This window comes from Zootermopsis nevadensis, unplaced genomic scaffold, assembly GCF_977971745.1.
Source record: "Zootermopsis nevadensis isolate Lab colony 2312 unplaced genomic scaffold, Znev_1.0 Znev_ptg000032l, whole genome shotgun sequence".
NCBI lineage: Eukaryota > Metazoa > Arthropoda > Insecta > Blattodea > Termopsidae > Zootermopsis > Zootermopsis nevadensis.
In genome coordinates, this window is record NW_028259164.1 from 509,175 (window position 1) to 528,261 (window position 19,087).

The 19,087-nt window shown below is 36.7% G+C and overlaps 1 protein-coding gene across 1 annotated transcript in view; it reads left to right on the forward strand.

Annotated features, from left to right (window-relative positions):
* The first annotated feature begins 391 nt into the window (after nt 1-391).
* LOC110831666 (uncharacterized) overlaps nt 392-19,087 on the forward strand; it is a 167,486-nt gene continuing 148,790 nt past the window's right edge. The window contains exon 1 of the mRNA XM_087359647.1: nt 392-706. Within this exon, the coding sequence (XP_087215773.1) occupies nt 661-706 (46 nt within the window). The 5' untranslated portion in view covers nt 392-660. The remainder of the gene's footprint in view (nt 707-19,087) is intronic.

Genomic DNA, 19,087 nt, shown 5'->3' on the forward strand with positions numbered 1-19,087 from the left:
CAGCGCATCTAAACCCACACAACCAGAGAACTAAGTCACAGCGCAGAGCTGACAGCTACTTAATAATCTGATAGTAGCTTAGCTGGTCACGGAATTAGCCGCCTTATATAGAACCTGGAGGTTTATTACAGTATAGCCTCTGAATCAGTTTAATCCAGTCTAGAACCGCAAGTCTTGCTTAAAGAACTATTTCAGTATTACTGAAAATAAAGTTCAAGGAAACCGGAAGCATGTAACTGAATGACTTCTGATGCTGAATCTTAAACTTGCAGAAACTCTGCAATATCTCGGAACCATAATATGAACTACGCTAGAAAAAAGTGAGACTTTATTCGATTTTTTCCCCCCTTCGTATTCCTAGGACTGTGTCGTGCTTCTGCGTCAGTCATTTGTTTTGCCGCTGTGTGTGCCGGGAACTTCGATTGGTCGCTCTCATTCGCTTGGTGGACAGTGGGTGCTACTTAGGATACGTCACGGAAATTTCACTTTTCCTCCGTCTGTAATTCAATTCTGCTCTCAACTTTATTCAGCATTAATTCGTTGACCGTTGGAGCTGTATAATGAGTTTTGTTGCCTGCAAAGACAAAGACAACTAAGAATTTATCAAGATTTGTGAAGGGCTATTTCTTTGTTTTCGGTGCATGTGACCTTCAAGACGCGATGTGTACACCTCTCTGCAATCAGGATTCAGCACACGAGTACCTTGGTAAGTGATTCCGGATTTGTGTCACATGTTTCTACAGTATTTCACAACGTTATTTGTGATAAAATTTCAGTAATTATCAGTGCGTTGCCCTCGTCTAAAACATGACGCAGTTTTATTGTAAACAAATAAGTCTGCACAACGAGGAATTTATTTTCCTTGTATTTACAGATTATGTCACGTGATGTCAAGACTGACTCAGATTTTCTTATAATTCAATCTTCATAAGAACTCCTCTGAAAACACCTGAAATATGTAGACATTTGTGTTAACGCAAAGTGTGTAACTCCGTTATTTATAGAATATCTAGGTATTTCATAAACTTAATGAACGGTTTAGTTAAGAAAATCAAAACAAAATTTTACACTGTAAGCAGTAACTTCATAGAATGCTTAGTTATTTCATGAAGTAACTATCTGAAGACTGTTAAAATATAAAATATTGAGGGTCAGATTAGTTTGGGCAATACATTTTCCCACTTTACTTTGCTAAAGTGAAGAAATAATAATTTAATGCTTAATATTACATGTTCACGATTAATTATTCTATGGATTAACCTGTTAACATCTATAAACATGTTTGATTACACGATTAAACTTCTACGTTCAGTTAACCGGCTACATAGTACAACCAGTCAATTAATAAAATAACATATTAAATAGTTTGACGTTAACATACACATTTCTTCCTTAACACTGTCGAATTTGTAAATATGACAACTAATTTTATTTTTAAACATTTTAACTGATGGCTGAAGCAGATGTGCACGTCGTTTGCCAAAAAATGTTTCTTTGCTCTTGGGAATTCAGTAAATTTGCATTCAGTGATCAGTAATTTTCTGATTCACTGTAGGAAGCAAACTCCTGATATCATATTTTGAGGCGGCATCACGAGATGACCTCGCGAGTTTTCGAAAGCTGCAGTCTCCCGCGATTACAGCGTTTTGGAAATTCCCTGTGTCACTTCCACGGGCCAGTGGAAAGTGCGATTACAGTCTCTTCACATTCTGCTACAAATCTGAGTTCATGGCATTCGAATAATGACGAAACTATTCTAACGATGTTTCCAAACAATTCATTATTTCGGGATCATTTTACATTGGCAAAAGATATTTCAAATAGATACATCTGCATAACTAACTGCTTGGAACAACAACACCTTGCAAATTTCACAGTCGCCTACTTAGTTAAAAAATTCTCCTGATTTTAAGGACCAGTATGAAGAATGCAATTAAATTCACACAAAGTTTGTTCCCACAGTAGGAAGTTAGCCACTGCACCACCATTTTACTTAAACTATAAAGAAATAGGACCGATATGTACATCTGATAAAATTTAAGAAAAGACAACACCTCGCCCAAAATTCAAAAACAAATGGCATGAAACATCACCAAATGGAATCATATTTGAGTTTTAAGTTCGTAAATCTTTTACACCTGAAGATAGTTTTATAAAAACTGAAACATGTTGTGTAAAGGATGTTCCAAAATGTAAATCGATCAATCGATATGGAACATAAATGATATTTTATTATCTTAATTATAAGAAATTTTAAATATTGTGATATGACGGATTAAAATAAATAATTGTTAGAAATTGACTAGTTAAGTGACAATGATAATTATTATAGTTTATTCTACAGTCTCTGAGGGCAGGCGTTAGAAATGCCCTGAGCGTAATGGAGAAGAATTATTGAATTATATCGTAGCGCCAACTATAAATAATACAAATAAAACACTTATACATTAAACTAGCAAGGACTTGTGGCTTAATGGTCTTTCGTCAAAAAACAACAGATTTTCAAATTTAAATTTTAGTAAAAGTGTCTTACCGCGCTAACAAGATAATCTCGCAAGCTAGCGGTCGATGTGTCACCTTATGTCACTTATGCAGACGTGAAAATGCGAATGCCTGTCACGCCTACATAAACCCAAAGTGACGTAAAAGTCAGTTCTTCAAAATACTGTCGGCTTCGTACGAGCCCTGAAACGACATTTACATAATGCTTGAGCCAAAAGTGTTTTAATTTGAGTGATGGGTGATGTATCGTAAATCAGAAAATTTACTACTTTCGAGATCGTTTCCGAATAGCTCATTGGCCTATTCGCATATTATTGAACAGGGTTATTTCAGTAACTATGATTTCATAGTCACGGCACAATTTGGACGATAAAATGAATAGAGAAATGCCAAATAGTGTAGAATGGATGAAACTATTACAATGAAAAGTGATCTACTGTTATTATAGTAGGCCACGGTAAAACGAAGTTATCAAATAACGGACCATTTCTGGAAGGTTCCTTTCATAATTCAATATTTACTATTTAAATAATTATCGTAGCCTATTTAAAAATGTGTATGGTCTAGCGGTTAGAACGCTGGCCTTGTAATCCTGGGGTCTCGGGTTCGATTCCCGGCGGTGCCCGAATTTATAACTTGTGTTGGGCAAGGCCGTGGTCTAGGCAACACGGAGTTTTCCTCAAGGGGCTTCCCCGGTTTCTCCGTGGCATCCCAACAATTACTCCATTCACACACAGAAGAAGGCAATGGCAAACCACTTCTGGATCATCTGCCAAGAACGTATATGAACAGGTCCCAGTCCGAGAAAAGGATGGAAGGATCCTGTTCATATGGACCTGTCGTCAGACAGAACACTAAATAATAATAAGATGAGGTGGTCTAGCGGTTAGAACGCTGGCCTTGTAATCCTGGGGTCTCGGGTTCGATTCTCTGCGGTGCCCGAATTTATAACTTGTGTTGGGCAAGGCCGTGGTCTAGGCAACACGGAGTTTTCCTCCGGGGGCTTCTTCCCCGGTTTCTCCGTGGCATCCCAACAATTACTCCATTCACACACAGAAGAAGGCAATGGCAAACCACTTCTGGATCATCTGCCAAGAACGTATATGAACAGGTCCCAGTCCGAGAAAAGGATGGAAGGATCCTGTTCATATGGACCTGTCGTCAGACAGAACACTACAAATAAAAAATAATGTATGAACACATTATATGCTCATCTATATGTGTATTATGTATGCACATGTACGTATGAATGTGTTTATGCGCGTAGAAATCTGTGCATGAATCTTTGTATGTGTGCGTATGTATGCATGAGGACTACATGTGTAGATGTGTGTATATATAGGTATAAAAATAATTTATTTAGGTCTACAGGCCTATTTCACTGATTATGTCTTTACGTATATGTTATATTGGGACAAATTAATTTTATATGAGACTACAATTAAATTAATTACGTACAGGCTACTGGCAGAATCTTGTAAGTCAAACGGACTGTCATTTAAAGTGAGGGCTTAAAATTAATTTTAAAATCATTGTGTTATAAGCAAGCTAAAAACTACATCTAGAATAACAGAAACACATCTAAGTGGTTTTTTGTGTTTTTTGAAACTGGACACATAGGATACATTTGTTTATTGTCACATTACACTTGTGTTTACACAACGTGGCTTTAATATGATTGGGTACTCCAAAATTGTGCTTCCCCTCATATACGTAGGTGTAAGTCTGTTAGCATGACGTTTCGGATGATAGATGGAAAATTTACTGCTGCGAATAGGAAATTGAGTTTCAGCACTAAACGTGTAGATTCGCCATAAAGTATAGCAGTTCCAAGGAGAAGTATCCAAAATGAAAAGAATCATTTATGCAATCAGTATTAAAATGATTCGCCGTTTCACTAATTTTACCCCAGAAGTGACGGAAATATGAAGTACCTTATTTTAATTAAATTTCGATATCATCTACATCATTTTCGTATGAACGCTGCATAGCAGAGGGTGTGACCTCTCTGTTTAAGGACTTTGAGACTAATTTTGAAAGATGCTTCACATAGCATAATGTGGTTGACTTATTTCTTTTTTTCAGTCAAATTTGTGCTTATTTTAATTCTAAAGAGGGTGAAAATGCTTCAATATTATTGCAACACGCGTATGAAAACACAGTTCGTTATGCAGCATCCACAGAGATAATAAGAAATGAATAAATATTTTAATCAAACAAAACGTGATGAAAATATGTCATTTTTTATGCCTATAAATGGATGTTTGGGTTATATTGAAACAAATTTCAAAGGAACAGTATGTCTTATCATGGAATATCTAATAAGGAACACAACGGGATCAGGAATTTAGCAGAGTATAAAGTAGGCATCTCTGTTGCTTAGTGATATATTACGTATTCTTACAGTAGTAATCATGATAGCAGGGAAAATATCCGGCAGATACGTACAGAGAAGATTGTTTATTTCATATATGTTATTTCAATAGTTCCACAGTAATTCTCAGAGACGAATGTGTTCTAATGACAACGATTATCTTGGATCTTGCAAATTTTTTGGTTTATCGTACGGTGTCTCATATGAGGTTGGAATATCCATCAGTTATTCGCCAACCCTTTGGTAACAGAAGCAAGCACATTCAGCTGCCTGCGAAGATGGATGGCTTTAGGTCCTTCATGCGCGAACGTATCTCTCCGTTTGTTAACTCTGCTTTGTCAGTTACTGTGGTTACCCTTAAGTAACACCAACCCGATTTTCTGATTCCGACTAATAAGGATGATATCTGAATTCATTCAAGTATATTAAGAAATGCAATTTAAATTATATTCTCTTCTGTACTTCATTTTCTTTCAGTCGTTGTGATGACGTGGGTTTAGAAAAGGAAGTCACTCTGAAGAAAAGGCACGAGAGATGTGATGATAAAGTAGCAAGGGAAATCAAGTTGTATAAAGCTTTGCTCTTTTTCTTCAAAAAACCAAAATAAGGCCTTATTTCCTACCACAATGACAACACCTCACTGCCATAAAATGTCTTCTTGGTTTTGCTAGGACAACTCAGTCTGCTACTATTGTGACAAACTCGGAATCAAACGCGAGATTGTTAACTCTGACGTCCAAGACTGTTTTATTCTCTAAAGGCGATGGATATTCTATTTACTACAGATTAATAAACTTCCTGGAGCACAGTTCTTCTTGAAGACGTTGCAGTTATTAGATTTTTCAAAGAACCCGACATCAGGATACTCTCCTGCATCAGACAAATTCAATCCACATCCCGACGATATTTAAACTCTCGTGTGAATAACTAACAAACACTAATACAACTACTAGAAAGAAAATCATTAGCTTTCAAGTTTTTTTTGATAATAGGAAATTACAAATGTTTCGTAACACAAGTTAAATACGAGGCTGGTCTACAAAGTAAGTTTCCCTGGGGCCGTTTACAGAAACAAAACACAATTTCATGGAAATATTTATTGCAACAGATACAGCAAGTGTCCAGCTATTTTTCAACATATTCGCCACCGGAATTGAGACATTTGTCATACCGTGGGACCAACTTTTGAATACCTGTGTCGTAGAAGTCTGCCGCCTGGGATTGGAACCACTGTGTGACAACCATCTCCGCCTCTCTGTCATTCTCAAAACGCTGACGCTGACCGGACAGGAATTTCTTGAGGTGTAGGAAAATATGGAAATCATTGGGAGCGAGGTCCGGGCTGTAGGGTGAATGATTAAACACCTCCCAGCTGAACTCCTGCAGGAGACTTGCTGTCCGTCGAGCCGTGTGCGGCCTAGCGTTATCACTGACCGCACTTCACAGTCGGCGGGAGCTGGAATAAGAACCTCCATTTTCAACAGCTGCAACGATGCTACTGTGAGAACGCGGGAAGTACCGTTAGTGCATGCGCCATGCTACGTCATTGCTCTATCACGTACGCACAGTCGCTTCGCGCAATATAAGGTTTGCTAGCTGTGGGACGAGTGGGAAACTTACTTTTGGGACGCGCCTCGTATAACTCTACAGTGTGTTTTTGATAGTACGTGTAAATTTCTTAATTTAGATCACAAAGTGTCTTAGTGTACTAAGGAGCGTGGAATGACAAGCTGAACACGGGTAAAACACATTATTCGAATTTAGATATTAAATCGAATTGCAGACAAAGATTCAAAGAGAATACAGGAATATAAACTTTGTACCCTGTTTTTTATTTACGAAGTTGAAATGAGGGAACTAACCAGAACTGTTTTCATGGGACCAATCATCCAATCTAATTAATAAGTTCGCTAGATACTGGGGCGTAGACTAATGTGTGTTTACAAGAGTTAAATTAAGCATAAATCAAGCGGGAACTGGTTCAAGTTGAGAGTACACGCTGAGAGATGTTCCTAGTTGCACAGTCGCATTAAATTCTCTTGGTTCGATTCTAGTTGTTTTCAGTAAACAAGGTTTGGCTTACACATGGGTCCTTTCAGCACGACCCGTGTTAATTGTTCGTAATTTTGGGAAACTGATTTAAACTTCTTAATTATTCTCAATTCATGAAAACTTTAAAAATACGAACCACCAACAATTTCTCCTGTGAATGAATTTCAGTAAATTTACAACATAAACATCAAACCTGAAAGTTCGTAAATCATTAGTAGGATTTTAGGTTTTCACGGCGGTGAGTCTGAAGACGGCGAAGAGGACGAGCGGGCAATGCCTGGGAACCTTCGTAGCCTCAAACCAGCTTTATACCCCCCTCCCATTTATAACAGTAGTGCCTATCGTTACTTTCCCCACTTTCTCTACTCTCTCTCTTTCTCCGGCTTCAAAGGGTTAACAGGTTTATGCAAATATCAGCTTGATTAAGGTCACACTTAGGTGAAGAATTTGATAAGAATTTTATAAGTTCATTGTTATTTATATTAAGTCCATATTAAACTTATATTTTTGTAAATGTCGCAGTACCCCAGCTTCAAACCTTTAGAGGGTAAACACAATGGTGTGAATAATTCTCAAATATTCTTACGAGGATAACTCAAATAAGTAACGTTCAGTAGTAACTTAATGCAACGATTTTCTTAAATACTTTCAATCTGCATTCTTCCTTCAATATGAGAGATTCAAAAAAAATATATAAATGTATTTTCAGTAGTCAAACCCAGAACCATGATGGAACTGAGCACAAAGGCAACGGATAACCAGAACTGGTAAAACAACAAACTACTGTCATGTTGAAAGTGATTAGAGTCTACGTCTGTGTTAAGTGGGTCCATAATAATAATGGATGCTAAGGGATCCGAAAAGCTGTCTCACTCCACAGAACACAACTAGCATTTCTATAGACGATAGTAATTTACATTCAAAGCTGGTAACACGTACCCAATAGAATTACAATGCAGGACTGTAAATAGCAAGAATTCGAATTTCTCCTTACATTTTAAAACTGAAATTCTTTTTTTATATTGTGGCAAAGAGTAAGCCTATAACGAATAGCTTTACCTCTCCACAAAATACCTACCCAGAACTTCATATTTTACATAAGCAGAGATTTACATTACTTAAGCTTAATACGTTCCGATCTTATAACATAATCCTAAAAGAAGATAATTTTCTTGATATCCAAGTTTTCTATATGTAATGTTTCAACACTATTCTACAAATAAAACATCACCCTGTTCTTTAACACGTTTAGTATAGATGCTAATTAAAATAACAAACTTTGATAATATTTTGGATTTTAGCGTCGGTAAACAGCGTTCCTAAGTATTGACTGTCTGTTAAGAAGAATTAAAATTAAATTATTTGGTTATTCCGTCAAATCACAATGTATTTAAAATAAGATAATTAAAATAATTAAAATATCATTCTTTGTTCCATATCGAATAATCGATTTACAATTGGAACAGTAAATCGATTATTCGATTATTCGATATGGAACAAAGAATGATATTTTAATTATTTTAATTATCTTATTTTAAATACATTGTGATTTGACGGAATAACCAAATAATTTAATTTTAATTCAATAAATCACAATATGACGCAACTACACTATTTTATGTTAAGAAGAAGCTGTTTTTAAAAATGTATCTGATACAAAAAATCAGTACATATTCCATGATCAAACCTTTAAAGCCAAAGTTTGCTTAAATACCATTTACAAATTTATTCCGTACCTCAAAGAAAGCACAACATTTCACCATTACAATGATAAAATGGTTAACGCCGTTTAAGGAAGTAATCGCTGTTTACACTGATAATCACACGAAACCTATAAATACTCCCTGTGGGTAAATTCAGAGTTGTTGAATGTTAAAGCAGATGACAGGCCTGCGTATAGTTGCCATTGTGCTTTAAAGAGTTAAATTCTAGACAACTCGAGTTCACAATTGAGGAAGTAACAAACAATTTATCTGAGTGGATGCTGGAACCATCGCGTGCAATCAATCAATGACAGGTAGCGTCTCAAGACTGGTCTTTCAATTCCATTACAGAATCTCAAAGAAGAAGGGAAAAAAGATAAAAGATTTGTAAGTTATTGAATAGCAATGAATCTACTGTAAAAGTTATATAACGCAGAATGATATATAAAGACGATCATGAATATCAGATCCAGAACGGTGGTAAAACTTTAGATTTCTGTAATTTTATTCTAGGTATACGATTTAAATCTTTGCTTTTCCGCAATGAAAATTTCACAGTTTTACCACTCTTTTCTGCAGGAGAATGTCGGTACAGTACATTCAAATAGTTGTCGTCTGCTTTTATCAAAGTCCAATTCACCATTCCTGATCTGTTTTCTACTCATAATTGAAGGCTAATTTACTTCTGTGACAATTATAATAGAAACGGAGAGAAACACTACCCTGTGATGATTCAACTGAGGCATTTGTGCCAGCCCCTACTGACGATAAATATGGTGATGATGACAGATGACTATATATCACTGCTGAAATGATGACTGTCAACGTAAAATAGAATAATTAGGAGTAGATCATGTCATCGTAAACACCATAAATCTCACAAGGATTACCTTGAGATACGAAAACGGTCCAGACAGACTGTGTAAGAATCAGGGATTAACAGACTGTTGTTTTATCCCTTTGAAGCTCAAGCTAGTCTAAATAGTTCTCAGAATATTAATAATTCAGTCCGTACCGCAAAGAAAACTCAACACTTCACCATTACAAAGATTAGTTGATTAATGCTGCTCAAGGGAAAAAATTTACCGATGTTTCACAGATGATTGCCGCTTCCATCATCAGGGAGACTCATCGGCTATCATCATCCTCTATATATCGTTGATCTGAACGTACTGTGGTTAGCTAGAGCTATGAAGCAGAATACATTCGAAAAAATGTTTTGCTTTCAGTTGAAACGAACATAAGGAGATGGACCCGTTTTGTATTCTGTCGTTATAATAGCAAATCAACGATCCGTGAAACTAGCAGCTGTATTTGCGATATTATTTAGGTGGCACTGAAATCGATTAATTATTCGCATGATTAAACGCACCAACAAACAATAAGGTCTAATTAGTAATATAAATGAATGTAGATATTTTGTTATACACAGAACCGTTTCACATGAAACACAGATATGAATAACAACAATTAGTTTCAGGTGGCTGCTTACCTTAATTGTTAGTTAAATTTACTACAAAAACATTTTTCAAGCAATTATCTGTTTCGGATTAGAACCATTCGATATTCGAAGACATTATAAAAAACTTTCGAAACCTAAGGCATTTAGCAGGAATATAACCATCGACATCAAATGCTTGTTTACAAAATTATGTAGCAAATAATTAATGATTATAAAGAAAAGATATATTCTAATAATTTGTAAGATATGGCTAAATGCATCTCCTCACCACAAAATACGCGTTGTCTGGTTGAGGACGCAAGTATCTGAGTTAAAATTTAAAAAATATATATTCGTGTTATATATTATTATTAAAATTGTCTGATCTACACGTGGAGTTGTAAGATTTAAGATGTTCGAGGTTGTGAAAATTATGACGGCGATGTTCTTCTGGGTTTTGGCGTCATGTAAACTCGTCGGCAGGTGCCGACGTTTCGGGTACACCAGGGCTAAAAATCGGCGCAGTATAGTCTTGTATGAGGATATTGACTTTTAAGAGGTGCTTATTCTCTCCATCAAGAGGGCGATGATGATGATGGAGGCAGTAGTCTTCTCTGAAACTTCGACCAACCACTACGACACAGTATTTCACAAGGCTGTCTGTCATTTTTAACACTTTACTTATTCCCATCACAGTTTGTGTCCAACAGATACAAAGGAGATGAACACGAAATACAGCAGAAGAAAGTCTCAGTGGCAGTTCTGTAACCGATCAAGCAAAGATCTAAGTGAACTCACGAGGAAGAAAGGTCGGTGGGAAGAAAGTCTACCAGGGGGAGATAGAACAGCTCCACGCCAAGCTGTGTCCATGGACCAGTAAGCAAGAAAATAAGAAAGTGATTGATTGCTTCGCAACAGAAATTGTAATGAAACACAAAGCTGGTTCATGCGATAATTACCTTCTGAAGACGTGCCATACTAAAATTCCTGTAACACGAAATATCGTACCTACGTGATTCACTTGAGCTAAAAATTTCTTTCAAAACCTTGGCACGTAGTAGGACGACACACACTGTAAACGTATTTAGAACGCCATGTTTTTTGTTTCGTCAACACGAAATGATGTTAAGCTGCATGTCGGATCATTGGGTTAACCAGTTAACACTGTTATCACCATGACCACCATAAACTCCATGAAAGATAGTAAGGACTTGAGGTTCTCATGACGCAGAGAATAAATATGGCTGTCTTCTGGGTTATAGCGCTTAGTCTGATAAAAATTTAACGACGTTTCAGAGATGCTTATTGCATCTATAATCAAGGCGACGAGTATTTACCGCTGAAATATACGTAAATTTCAACCAGACTAAACGACGCTACAACCCAGAAGACTGCCATCTTCATGGTCGCTAGATCTATCTTATTAGGGTCTTTAAATAATCAATTCAAAACTACAAACCCACATGACGTCACTCGATTTAGATCCAATCCAAGAACTCGGTCTCTCGGTCGCTTGATTTACGTAAATCTATGTTTGTGTTCCACACGACGTTTAGAACTACAGAATTTTTACATTTTGATGTACTTTTATGTTGCACGGTTTTGTTGCAATTCTTTAAAAGAATATAATTTAAAGCAGTAATTCTATGTTGGTATTTGTTAAGGAGGCAGAGTGCATACATTTAAAACAGCATAGTTTCTTTGTGGTAGGATGAAGGAAGTCTTATATAACGATGAAAACAGAAGCCAACCTCTCGTGACCCAGCTACATCATCTCCGATGCTAATAAACCTCGCGTACTTGGCTTTATCTATCTTCCAGTCTCCACCTCCTCAGACACAGTGAATGTGATGCTGTCACACCAGATGAACATTAATTACAGTTATTCGTTGTCAGCATCACCTCTCCTAGTCCCTGTGACCAAACCTTAATTAGACCTAAGGCATAATAAAGAGTGTATCATAGGAACAGAAAGGCGGCTATCTGCATAAATTTTTAAGGGCGTCTCGTCCTTAAATATAAAGAACAGCCTTAGTTTCCTTGCCAGCGCTTTCAACCGAGCGTTCAAGTGTGAACCACAAAACCCTATTCTCTCTTAAAATATTTCCACAAGAAGTGTAAGAAAGTATAGAGCAGGGATAGCCAAGCTGCAGCTCGCGGGACGCGTGTGGCCCTCGAAAACATTTTATTAGGCAGGACACATGATTTTGGAACTATGCAATGCAAGATGGAAAATATTTTTCTCACACAGAGGATATCAATTATGTAAATAAAAAATATATACACATTATCTAAACGTAAGGGCAAACAACTGAAAAAAATTAAAAATGTTGTAGATGCAAGGCCTATAATGTTTAAATCTTGTTAATATGTAAAGCTGCATTATTAATTTGTTTAAAAAATTTTTATGAAAATTTAATTTTTGAAATTAAAATTAACATAAGTATAACAACCAACTTCTTTAGTGAGACGAATGGCTAATTCGTCTATTGTTCATTTTAAATTAAATACCAGCTATGCTATTTAAGAAAAAGAAAAACATTTCGCTTATTGTCCAAAACATTATTAATTTTCTTGGCCCTCGACAAACGTATAATATATGTTGCCGACCCCTGGTATAGTGACCTGAGATTCCTAAGGTTTTGTGTTGGTACGGTTCCAGAAAATGTAATTTGGCTAAAACAAGGATGTTTCTTGCAACAGAGGCTAAATGATGGTTTAAAGAGAACGAACTTTAATTCTGTTCTTTACGCTGATATCGGCTGTGGGTAAAATAACTTCATGGTACAATGTCGTGCTTCAGTAGCTGATAGTCGCCCATCTAGTCAATAAATCCCCCAGTGTTTATGAAAGTCACAAATTTAATTTTCTTTTTTTAGGGTGGGGTGTTCCACTTTATTTCTAAAGCAATGAGATTTTTTTAATATTAAATGACGGATGGGTTGACTGTATTTCATTTTTGGTTTGCATTCCTCCTATAGTAAAGCTTCTAGCCTTACGCAGACACGAAAACATTCCGATCTCTTACGGAGTCTACGTACTGCGTACTGATTGATAACCCCCCAGACCGTAGCTCACAGCTGATGCAAAAAACTAAAGAAAACAGACGAAATTACTGGGGTTCGCTGGGAAACGGGGAATTTTGTACAGAATCTGCACTACTTTCCAGTGATGTTTCTTTAACGATTTCCATCAACTCAGGAGCATTCATATATATCTGATGTCGAGTTTGTCTGGTTGTCTTTTGGTTGCTTCAACAATATTTTTTTTTGCATTTAAGCGTTTTGTATGATTCTCAATGTAAACAGGGAAAATTTGCATAAACAGCGATAATCATTTGATATTTTTAATGGTAAAGTGTTGTGTTTTTTTTTCGGTACGGGCTGAAACCTTAAATATTATGTAGACGAGCTTCGGCTTTAAAGAACATAATAAATACATATGTTCTTCATAACACATAAACGTATTTGGTTTCTTTGTATGTTTCATCGTAACTAAGAAAATGCTACAATCCAAACACAAATAAATATAAATATTTTACGTGTTCTGTATACTTAGATTCATATTTTGTCACATTTCATTGTCATCCCAGAATTATATTCAACAACGTCCGTTTTACATATTCAACAAATCCCACAAATGTTTAGTAATCCATACTTGAAACTCTAGGGCACAGATTAACACGTCAGTTGGCAGGTAAGTGGTTTAGACGTCATTGATTCAACACCGCGCGACGTTCGTAATTGATAATGACTGACCACTGTGCATATTGACTAGTGTGGATCAAACAGACGCATAAATCAACGAACAAACAAATATTTGAGCCACGTCACTACTCGGATGGTCACCGCTCAGATTTGGTCCTTTCATGTGGAATCTGCATTGGATAAAGCCACTTTGAAATATATTTCGTTACAAACTTCTATTTCCTCTTGCGTATATTTCATCTACCTCGTGATGATAAAAAAAAAGTAAAGTTTGTCCCACTATACGCCATGTACGCGCTTGGGGTGAGAGGAGGTATAGCTCCTCTCTTCCTTGACCTCAGCACTAGATGGGGGTGAGTGGTCAGCATCACGCCCCGGCCGGCTTTACCCCCGGGAAAGGACCCCGGTACCCATTGTAGAGGAGGCTGGGTGGGCCCCAGAGCCGGTCTGGACGCAGAGACTAGAGGAAAAATCCTCTGCCCCCGTCGGGGATCGAACCCCGGTCGTCCAGCCCGTACCTAGTCACTATATTGACTGAGCTATCCCGGCTCATACCTCGTGATGATAGTCAATGTAACTAGTTGCCTAATTCCGTGATATATTTTATTTTGCGTTATTTTCTTAAATATATTTCCGGGTAAAACTATATATAAGTTTTTAGAGTTAAAACGCAAACTCTGACCTATGTATCTAAGACAGCCACATTCAGGCATGGATTTCTTACTGACAAGGCGTATACACTCATTACAAGGAACAGTACAGCTTATATTACATTGTCCTGCAATGAGCGTGGTACCGCATTTACCTTGCAGCACAGAGCACAGAGCACAGGACATATTGATATTATCTGCAGTTGACAGCTATGTGATGGTTTGGGCTCGTGGTTCATAATGAAACGACAAGTGGAAATATTCCATCAGATTCTACATGCGGTTGCTACGCAACCAGTACTCTACCGGAACACACACACACACGGACCCTTCACATCCTGCCCATGGCCGAGTTCCACCTACGATCACGTACACTGCTTTAACGTAATTTCATTACACGCTGGAAGAGAATAAGTATGAACGCCATTCCTTGGAAAGTATTTTAAAGCTAATCCTAAAGGTTTAGCCTTTTAAAGCCCGAAATTAACCACACATACCACCTGCCTCAATAATCATCAGTTCTTAATTTTACATTTCAGGGTTTCGTATGATTCTTTCTGCAAATATGGATTATTTACTTTTATATAATTAACCAGTTGACCTTTGTAATGGTGAGAATTTGCGTTTCCTTGCGGGACGGACTGAATTAAATAATATTTAGACGAGTTTGTCTCTCTACTTTTCTTCTAATTTATCTTTTTTATCTAACTATTTTTCATATTTCGCTTTCACGGCTTCAGTTGTTAATGACGATGGAGAAACACGATGTTTCATTAAGACGTGGACTTTATTCATAGTCACATTTTTAACCATAACGTTTCCGAAATTGTCTCTAAGAAAATTCATATTATTAATGTTATTTAGAAATACAATATTATACCGGAATTTTTCATGTAGCGGGGTTTGTACTTTTACCAAGAAACTACAATATATGATTTAGTTTAAAGGCAAATATTATTTACAGATAATTATCTAGAACCTGTGTGATACAGTACCTTTTCTGAAGCTAAATTTGTTGTGTTGCGATAGCTGACATATGTCAAGATTATGTGCTACACTAAGATGATTTATGGTCTGCTTCTTCCTAAAAATTAATGTTTCCCATAATTTTCACGTCCTACAATTTTCAAGCGGATTTTAAATTTTTAAAACTAGAAAAGTTAGAACATCTAACGGTGACACAACTTAATATTAAAGTAAATATGTATAAGGAGTAGATTGGACTCATATGGCTCAGAATAAAGTGAAGTGGTGGGCTCTTGTAGACTCGGCAGTAAATTTTGGGTTCCAGAGATGTCAGTGATTTTGTTGATTGTCCGGTCAGCAATTCTCAGATTCCGAAGGAATCTGCTTCTTCGAGTTAATTAATTTTTCACATGATTTCAGTTTATATAACATGTAACGTGAAGCACAGGAAATTGGAAATAGGATGAGAAACTTGTGGTAGCGTTAATAACATTTTTGCCTAAAAAGTTGTTTAAACTTTCTTCAATTAACGAACCTGTAAGTGATTATGGTAAAACTTCACTAATGTGTAATCACTTTGGCCAAACTCAGTGCTTTAATTAAAAGCAAATTCCCCGCAACTGATAAAAACAGATGTTTACAAAAATTTTCCTGTAGGCCAGAAGTTCTGATCAGTGAGATGTATCGCCAAATTAGCAGGAGGTAAGGATTAAATTGAAGCATCTATTTACAATGAACAGCAGGAATTAGATTTTAAAAGCACCAAAATGCGTGTATTATAAACAGGGACATATTTTCATTACGTGAACACTAAAATATATATCGTTTCCACCCGTACATAAATACATTGGAAGACGTGACTGTATTTGTGAGCGTAAATAGAAAAACTTGCTGTGATGTTTTTTTAATGGATGGATTTTATAAAAATTTAAATGTATTAAACACAACCATTCACGCTCATAGACAATGAGCCTCGTTTCTGTAAGAGGATTAAATTTTTAAACCGTGCAAATCCATATTAAACGCCCTCTAGACGGTTTGCCAGCACCCATAATTGTTTATCGATCTTCCATTTTAAGAGGACTGGAAGCATTTTGCCACTCAAATCCACGCCCAACAAGTTGCTAAAACATTTTCAGTCCATCTTTATTCCTAATAAAGTCCTCGATAAGTTAGGCCTGTTTTAATTTTATGCTCGATTGGAGAAAATTGTTGCATCGGCTATAACTCAAACTGGGCGACAAAATTCGATCTCGAAGTAGAATCATTTTACCAGAAGCTACGACGAAATTTTGCCTTGAACTAATCTCCATATATTTCAAAACACAACTCTGTCTGTTATTTGTTTGTTCGCGTAAACAATATTACAAGTAAATTACGTTGCAAACGGTTGATTTCACAACAATTATACCGCTATTTGCAAGACTCCTTAGCAATCAGAAGACATTGGACGACTTAATTTCGTATTAAACAATTTTTCAAAAAATTTTCAAAGCCATTTTACTTGGTATCAGATCCACTTCGAACAACCAGGAATCAAATCCTCGTTCTAAAAGACAGCAATTTATACCGAAATGCAAGCCTATATACAAATTATTTCCAATATTATAGGAAATTTAAAAAACTTTCTCGCTACACGCCATGTAGGCGCTTGTGGTGAGAGGTGGTATAGCTCCTACTAATTCTTAACCCCGGCACTAGATGGGGGTGAGTGCCCCCGGGAAAGAATCCCGGTACACACTGAATAGTGGGCTGGGTGGACCCCAGAGCAGGTCTGGACGCAGAGGCTATAGGAAGAAATCTTTTTCCTTGTCGGGAATCGAACCCCGGTCGACAAGTCATAGTCAGTCACTATACTGACTGAACGACTCCAGTGTATTCACAGAGAAATACTAGAAAGAAAAAAGTTGAATCGACAGGTATCGAGATCCTAAAACCTTCATGTGTCGTCTTTCAATGACCGGATTGCTTTGTCTTCGTCATAAGAACTCGAAGACAGCATCGCCTTTAAATTGAAACTGAATTGTCGAGTGCATGTTCACTGTACGAATCTCATCTCACTCATCGCCTCAAATCTGTTCACATGCTTCCGCCATTGCCAGAGATAATAACAGCAGTGGTCATGTTGTTATCGTTAGACTCAGCTGTCGCCAAACGACGCGTGTTTGACAATATCGTGGCTGCGCCCTCAATTGATGTCAGGAGGCCCATCTTGCGTGTATGGAAACACCTGACCTCGATTATCAGTGTGGGCCAGTAATTACAGGCTATGAAACGCATTACATCATAAAATATTTGCGTCCTGATGTTTTCAGTGTTCCCACACTTGTCCGTACGATTTACTACGGTCTTTACGGATTTGGATAGAATTAAATCGGAAAGTATGTGTCAGTCAGTGTTGTTTCAACTGACAGCAGTTCCATCAAGGCTCTATAGATTTTTTCAGAGATAAGTCTATTCTTTAATTCGCGTTACGTAAAAATGTTTCAGTAAATATTCCTTCTTTCATAACTAAAATATCAGAAAAGCACATCCGTGCAAAACGTCCTTCTGGATTTTGACGCCCTGAAGATGGAAACAGTACGTTTCTCCGAAACGTTGATATCTATATATAAACATACGATGATTTATCACACGGTCAGCCAGTGTTGCCAACATGTTCAAACCTTTCTTATCAGTTTTTGTGTTTAAGAATTTATTTCTTCGAATTTATGAGGAAGTTTATTTTATGTGTGGCAATATAAATAAATATAAATAAATATTATCGATGTATGCAGCTACCGTATAAGTTTCGATTATGAAATTATTGCACTTTTCAAATAAATAACCAACAAATCGAAAAAATAAATATAATAAATATATCTACACTACACTGCTACTTGAAGTTAGCAATAAAATTCATAACTTTTTAAATTTCTACACTACGATGTTCTGAATTATGAAAGAGTTTAACAATCATTAAATTCTCGTTGATCCATTTCAATGTATGTGTTTCGGCTTTCGGTATAGATCGCATTGATTTCTGAGGATTTACCACTGTTTCTGCAAAACTACAGTTGCCATCTTCAGGGTAAATATGGTAAATACTTATCACCGAATGCTGAAGTAACACGTTAAAAATTGTTTACTGGCTAAAAATCAAGATACGTCAAGAACACATGATGAGGTAAGAGACCGTGAAATTTGTTATGCAAGTCGTTCTGACTTTTGCTGTAGTCTTTCGTGTGTCTGAGTGAATGTGACAACTTCAATTTGATGAGGCTCTTTCTTGGAGGCAGCGTGAAACCATCTTACGGTAATGGGCTCAATTTCCGATTCTCAGAGTATATATATATATATATATATATATATATATATATAGAGAGAGAGAGAGAGAGAGAGAGAGAGAGAGAGAGAGTTCTAAGAAACCAACACGCCTATTTCAAAACCCGAAAGTTTACAAATGTCTCCACAATAATCCGCTACCAGTTCATATCCTGATCCAGATGATTTGAAATTTCTGAGTTGTTGCAACCGTCTAGTTTGGTACAAGTATACCGACGTTTCAGATGTGACTGCTACCTCCATAATCGCCCTAAAGCACCTCTGAAACGTAGGCAGACTTCTACCAGAACAAATGGCATACCAACCCAGAAGATATACATCTTTAAACTGGCAGTCCTAAAAACAGCAAATCTCGCTTATGCAAATTT